The sequence below is a fragment of the Lycium barbarum genome, chromosome 2 (assembly GCF_019175385.1).
Source record: "Lycium barbarum isolate Lr01 chromosome 2, ASM1917538v2, whole genome shotgun sequence".
In the NCBI taxonomy this organism is placed as follows: domain Eukaryota; kingdom Viridiplantae; phylum Streptophyta; class Magnoliopsida; order Solanales; family Solanaceae; genus Lycium; species Lycium barbarum.
Genome location: NC_083338.1, coordinates 93861096 through 93868071, shown reverse-complemented (window position 1 = coordinate 93868071; position 6976 = coordinate 93861096). Strand labels below are relative to the sequence as shown.

Sequence of the window (6976 nt, the reverse complement as noted above, 5' to 3'; positions counted from 1 at the left end):
TTCAGCTGCTTATTATCAGTTTCAGCGCTTTTATCCAAACATGCAACTGCTTATTTATTAAATCAACTTCAACACTTAAAATTGCTTATCAGCTACTTTAAATGTTTTTGTGCGGAATGCCCTTCAAAGGCACTGGTCTTTAATTTTTTGCTCCTCGCCTAAAACTCATGGGTTCCGGATTCGAAACACCCTCCTCCCCTCCCCCCCCCCCCCCCCCAAAAAAAAAAAAAACCCAGTCAAATATTAAAAAAAAATACAAGGACGAAATTTATAGCAAAGTTAGGCCTATTCAGGTAGAAGTTTGCCTAATTTTGGGTAAAAATTAGGGCAGAAGCGTGCTTTAAGGCCTAATTTTGGGTAAAAATTTGCCTTAAGGCAAATCTCTGCCTGAATAGGTCTAATTTTGTCCAAATAGGCCTAATTTTGTTACAACCTCTGCCTTGCATTTTTTTAACTGAGTTGAGGTTCGAACCCAGAACCTCGGGATATTAGGTGAAGGGCGAAAATTAAAGACCAACAGTTTGAGGGGTAAAAATTAAAGACAAATGCCTTTGAAGGGCAATTGTGCAAATGACCCAATCAGCTAAGCCAAACGGGCTCTTAGTATATTTTGATGAAAATAGTAATTATTGAGTGATTTTGTTATAAAAAAATAAAAATTATATTTAAAGACAATTCTCAAACTTCGCTGATCATCTACGAAATTAACTCTAATTTTTGAATGTACTGAATAACTTGTTTGTATATATGGAAGGATCCGTAGAAGGAAGGAAAAGAAAGACCGTAATGGTGAATTATTCGGTGATGGGACCCACCCAAGTAGCCGAGCCTTGTGGTCTGATTGATCAGTGCCGTGGTCAGTCTGACTCAGCCATACCATCCAACCCTTTTAGGCAATAGCCGCCCAACCCAGACTCTACTACTAGTCTCTCTCTTTTCTCCTTATCTGAATAAAATTTGAAGATGGATCTCTCCACCTTACCAATACATAATTCCCAATAGTTAGAGAGAGAGAGTAATCGGACAAAAAGGAACACACTTTCTCTCTCTTTGTTGCTTGCTGTGGGGCAAAACTTTAAAGTGGACGTGGTTAAGCGTGTCAGAAGATGGATAAAAAGGCTCAAATTTGTGGTTATTTTGGTCATGGCAATATATCCTAGCAGTTACGCCTCGTAAATTCCGCTTCTTCTTCCATGGCCACACCAATACTCGTGCTTTGATTTTCTTTTTTCTTTAATATAGCCTCTTTCTTTTCAAGATCTCAAGGTAGAATTCCCTTTAATTTTCGGTATATATGGCGGCAAAGAAATTGTATGAGTCGTTTTCAAAGGGACTGTTAGAGGAGGTGAATCGATGGGGTTCGATGAAGCAAACAGGTGTGAGTCTAAAATACATGATGGAGTTTGGTTCGAAACCCACTGCTCGGAATTTGCTCATTTCTTCACAATTCCTTCACAAAGAACTGCCTATACGCATTGCTCGCAGAGCTATTGAGCTTCAAAACCTTCCTTATGGTTTATCCACCAAACCTGCTGTTCTCAAGGTTAAACTAATGCTTTCACTCTCTTCGCCATGTCATTAATAACTCATTATTTTAATTCATTACTTAAAAGGCCTTATCTTTTTCCTTTTTTTACATACTATACTTTTCAGTTGCATCTCTCTTTATTTATTTGTCCCTGCATTTCAATTTGTTTATCTGGTTTTGACTTGACACGGAGTTTAAGAAAGAAATGCACTTTTCAATCTTGTGATCTTAAACTAAATATAGGTTGAATATACAAAATGCCTTTAATGTTGTGGAAAGTTGGAGTTAAAGAGTTACCCAAAAAAAAAGAAAGATACATTATTTTAAAAAAAAATTGAAAGTAAAGAGTTTTCAAAAAAGGAAAGACACATTCTTTTTAAAACGCACTAAAAGGAAAGATTACAAATAATTTGAAACGTAGCTAATTTCATTCCTAAACAGTCTAGAGCTGTTGATTGCTGTGCTTTCTAAAACTGTGGTGATATTTTAGGTGCGAGATTGGTATTTGGATTCTTTTCGTGACCTTAGATCGTTTCCGGATATAAAGGATCTAAATGACGAGTTGGAATTCACACGAATGATTAATTTGGTTAAGGTCCGCCACAACAATGTTGTTCCTATGATGGCTTTGGGAGTTCAACAATTAAAGAAAGATCTCGACCCTAAGGTTGGTTATAAGGATTTGGATGAAATACACCAGTTTCTTGATCGCTTTTACATGTCTAGAATCGGGATCCGCATGCTTATTGGTTAGCCTCTTCTCTTTCCCACCTTATTTATACAATGGTTGGATACTTCTATTTCATGTAGAGAGTAAATATGTGTGATTGCTTGTGAATTCCTGTGAACTCAGGGCAGCATGTGGCACTACACGATCCTAATCCGGCTCCTGATTGTGTGGGCTATATACATACAAAAATGTCCCCGTTGGAGGTTGCACGGAGTGCTAGCGAGGATGCTCGTTGTATTTGCTTGCGCGAATATGGCAGTGCACCTAAAATCAACATTTATGGGGACCCAAACTTTACATTCCCGTACGTCACTTGCTCCCTAATTCATTCCCATTTTCCAGTTTGCTTGTCAAGCTGTCCACCATTTTTGATGCCGCCTATGTGTTTCTCTTATCCAAAATTTATTTATGTAATGTTCCAAACATAACATGGACTCTAGTTGTTGTGAAAAGTCTTGGTTCCTTTGCTTTATACCATACATTTATGCTTCTCTTTTTTTGGGGATCCATGACAGCTATGTGCCAACCCATCTGCATTTGATGGTTTTTGAGTTGGTAAAGAACTCCTTGCGTGCTGTGGAAGAGCGATTTTTGGACTCGGACAAAGTTGCCCCTCCTGTTCGAATAATAGTTGCTGATGGTCTAGAGGATGTTACCATCAAGGCATGATCCCTTCTATCTAAGAACTGTCATTATATTATGACTTGCTTCTTTGTTGCGGACTTAGTTATTGCTGGAAGGACGTCTATCTCACTATTTTCCTACCCATCCTTATCAAGTGTGGTTTATTTGCTGTGTAGGTTTCAGATGAAGGAGGTGGTATACCAAGAAGCGGCCTTCCCAAAATTTTTACTTATCTCTACAGTACTGCCAAGAATCCCTTGGATGAGCATTCAGACCTTGAAACAACTGATGTGGCTACTCTGTCCCCGTTGGCTGGTTATGGATATGGACTTCCAATAAGTCGTTTATATGCTCGCTACTTTGGAGGGGATTTGCAAATTATCTCCATGGAAGGCTATGGTATGTTACAGTACCTCTCGCTCTTGTTTGCTAGAATTTCAATATCTAGATTACTAGACTGGAATAAAATTTTGTAAAACTGTTTTTGTGGTTGGTTGTGTAATCGTATTTGCTGATCTAGGCCCTAGAAATATCATGTTACTAACAAAGTAGTGGTCGTTTAGATGGGCACACCTATAGAAATTTCAGATATTGTTACCGCGCAAGGATATAAATAATATGGTACTATAATTAAAAGGCCGAAAAATCTAATACACAGCTCTACTTGTACCGATTTGACATCCCGCCACCTCGACTCCACGGAGTTTCATTCAAACACCTATAGTTGTTGAAACACACTAATTTAAGCCCTTCTGAGCGTTGATTGAGCATATGTGGCAACTTCACGGGTGAGTAGGATAAAATGCATATATTGCACGCGTGTAATGTGCGTGAACCAAACTTAGAAATAGGAAATGAATAAAATGAGTACCAAAAAAGGACAAAAATAAAAATGCAAAACCTTTACTTCCTCCCCTTCCTCAATCGGCTTCCACAACCAACAGCAACCAAAGTGGTGAGGGCAAAGCTAAAGAACCAAACTCTACAATAACGTTCAAATCTAAAAGCATAAACGCTGCAACAAACAATGTCTTATGAGATTTGATTAGAACTCAATTCTTAACTAAAACACGAGAAGAAAATCCATACCTAGATACAGAAATCGTACAAAAACAAAGACTAACGAGAAATAATGAAGAAATTTTGCCTAGAGTCGAAATGTCATAACCCAAGGAAGCCACAAAAAAAGATAGGAAAGAATAATCCACAGCTAAAACACCAAAACCCATAAATAAGTGCATTATTGTTTTGATTTTATCCCATGTAGAACAAAGCCACAAGCAAAATCTTTTCTTTTAATGTTTGTGGATATCTCTCAGTGGTGTAGTGGGTAGAAGAGGGAGAGATGGGAACGGGCCGAAAGAGGAGACAGGTTTGGGAACTTTTTCCTCTTATTATTATTATTATTATTATTATTCTTATTTTTTTTTTTGAGCAAAAGGGATGGAATTGGAATTGGAATTTTTATAAAAAATAACGTTTTGTAAAAATAAATGATGATAGGCGTTAATTTATCTCATGCGTCTTCCCTGTCAGGGAGGGTGCGCAAGACACGGGGTCAGAGGTGTTTAAAAGACTATTTTGATTGAGTTCAGGTGTTTGGATGAAACCTTGTGAACTTAAGAGGACGGATGTCAAAATGCACTGATACACGTGTCTATTAGGCTATTCTATCTAAATAAAATCCTGGAAATATCTTCTGTTGGTTTGTGAATTAGGATCTCACTCTGTTGATGCGAGGGACACATTCTTTAATGCCTTGCGCTAGTGTTGTTAAAATTGGATTAAATATTTACGACAAATGTTTGTGAAGGTTGTAAGAAGCAGTTATGTGTGCACCTCCGCCGTTCAGTTAAAATACCATTACTCTGTTACACCGAAAACTATTTTTTTAATAACCAAAAAAGTTCCATGCTAGTGGTGCATGATTCGAAAATTATGTGGATAATGGGCCGACCCCAATATATATAGAGGGGGTGCCTTAATTGTTTTTATTTTGTTGATAGAGGAATATATATCAATGACAGGGGATTATGACTACATGGAGCGGGATATAAATAATTTTTTTTATGGTAATGGGACGCTGTGGATCTAGGAATAACAACATTTAATTTAGTTTTGCTAGGTTGCCTTCAATTCCTGATGTCTTTTCACTGCTTTACAGGTACAGATGCTTATCTGCATTTATCGCGGTTGGGAGATTCGCAAGAGCCCTTACCTTGATATTTGATGTGGAAGAAAAACTCTTGTAAATATTTCAATTTAAGAAAACATTGAATTCTCATATCAGTGGAACCTATTATTTACTGGCATAATTGCCGAATTACATAACTTTCTATGGAAATTGTTCTCACTTGTTCAGTTGATCTGCTACATCCATTTTGGTGAGACGCATTATATTTGTTTCATTTTCTTTTATTCATACTGTGATGACAGGTCCAAATACGACTAAGAACCAAGTGAAACCTTCTAAAAGACTAAAAGGACAAGCTTATTGTAGATTTTAAATCGTCTATGGAACGGAGACAAATCAGATTCTGTTACTGAAACAGCTGGGATGATTGTTGAAAGAACCAGACAAAGTGGAAAAAGAAAAGAAAAAATTGATCAAAGGAGACCCGGCACTTGGAGACTGAGGGCCCGTTTGACCATGATTTGAAATGACAATTTGCAGGATTGCCCTTCGCTGGGGTGGTCTTTAATTTTCACCCCTCAAAATAGTGGTCTTTAAATTTTGCTCTTCAAGCAGAATTTACATGGCATAGGCGAATTTCTGCCCATGCAAATTCTGCCTGTGCTAAGACAGAATTTTGCTGGGTAGATTTGCAAAATTCTACTTTGCGAAATTTTGCCTTGCGATATTTTTTTAACTGAGTTGGGTTCAAACCTACAATCTCGGGGTGTTAGGCGAGGGGTAAAACTTAAAGACTATCAATTTGAAGGGCAAAAATTAAAGACCACCCCAAATGAAGGGAAACCGCGCAAAAAAAAAAAAAAGATTTGAAATCAGGTTGATTTGTAGTTGATATTTTGTTTGGACGTGTAATTTGAATCTCAATGAGTTGTCCCCCCCTCCTCATTAACATGAAAATCCAACCATTTGAAAACTATCTAATACTTTCTCAATTTTTTCAATCTTATCAAATAAGCAAGTTATAATTTATAAACAAGGTATCGGAATATTCTAATGCGCCACATTAACAAATTTCATACCTCCTTGTTTCTTTAATAAATACATGTTGGGATTTCATGGTATTATAAATTTTCAAATATAGAATTTTATAAGAATTCACTGGTGCAATAAATCAACAATCGTACTCCCTCCGGATTAAAAAAAGTGTCCACTTAGTGTAACGACCCGTTTTGTCGTTACCGTGATTTTTCCGTTTTTGCCCTCGTTGACCAGTTCCTAAGTCGTTAGAACTATTTTGACCCGAGAAGATAGTTGGCATGACTTCCTAGGCATCGTTTTGGGCTTTGGAATGTTTTCTAGAAAAAAATGGCTTTAAGCGAAAATAGTTTGACCGGGAGTTGACTTTTGGGTGAACGGATTTCATTCGGAGATCCATCGATTCCGAGAGGTTCATAGACTGACTTATGACGCATTGGTGGGACTGGTTCGGCTCGCAATGCACTCGGGTGCATTTTGGGACTTGGTTTGGGAATGGTTATTGAGGTTTGGGAGTTGACTTAGTCAACGATATCTCCGTGGGGAAATCCGAGGTCACGGGTGTGTTCACAACGTGTTTTTACATGTGGATGCATATTTCGTTTGTTGAAATAGGACCTCGGATGATGCTCGAAAATCGGGTTGGAAAGTTGGTTTTTGGCCGCTCGGGAGTTGACTTAGTCAACGGTATCTCCGTTGGGAATTTAGAGTGTGCGTATGAGTTCATAGCGCATTTTTACATGAGTCTACATATTTGGTTTGTCAAAATCGGGTTCCGGATGAGCTTTCGGAGTTCCGGGGCAAAAAACCAAAAGACTGGGTCATCTGGTGTCTGGTGACAGCTCCAGCGGACCCTTTACTGCTGGGGCGGCACCGCTACAGCGTCCTTAGGGCCGCTGCAGCGGTTTGACAGCTGTAGCGGTAG

The 6976-nt window shown here is 38.2% G+C and overlaps 1 protein-coding gene and 1 long non-coding RNA gene across 2 annotated transcripts; both read left to right on the top strand.

The window, feature by feature from the left end:
- Positions 1 to 799: 799 nt before the first annotated feature.
- On the top strand, positions 800 to 5243 carry LOC132626631 (pyruvate dehydrogenase (acetyl-transferring) kinase, mitochondrial-like). Its single transcript, XM_060341563.1, has 6 exons — positions 800 to 1543; positions 2019 to 2277; positions 2382 to 2562; positions 2774 to 2921; positions 3059 to 3281; positions 5047 to 5243. The coding sequence occupies exons 1-6, from the start codon at positions 1295 to 1297 to the stop codon at positions 5103 to 5105; spliced, it is 1119 nt and encodes a 372-aa protein (XP_060197546.1). The 5' UTR covers positions 800 to 1294; the 3' UTR covers positions 5106 to 5243.
- On the top strand, positions 3288 to 4712 carry LOC132626632 (uncharacterized). Its single transcript, XR_009577526.1, has 2 exons — positions 3288 to 4254; positions 4419 to 4712. It is a non-coding gene; the product is annotated as an uncharacterized LOC132626632 (long non-coding RNA).
- Positions 5244 to 6976: the final 1733 nt, after the last annotated feature.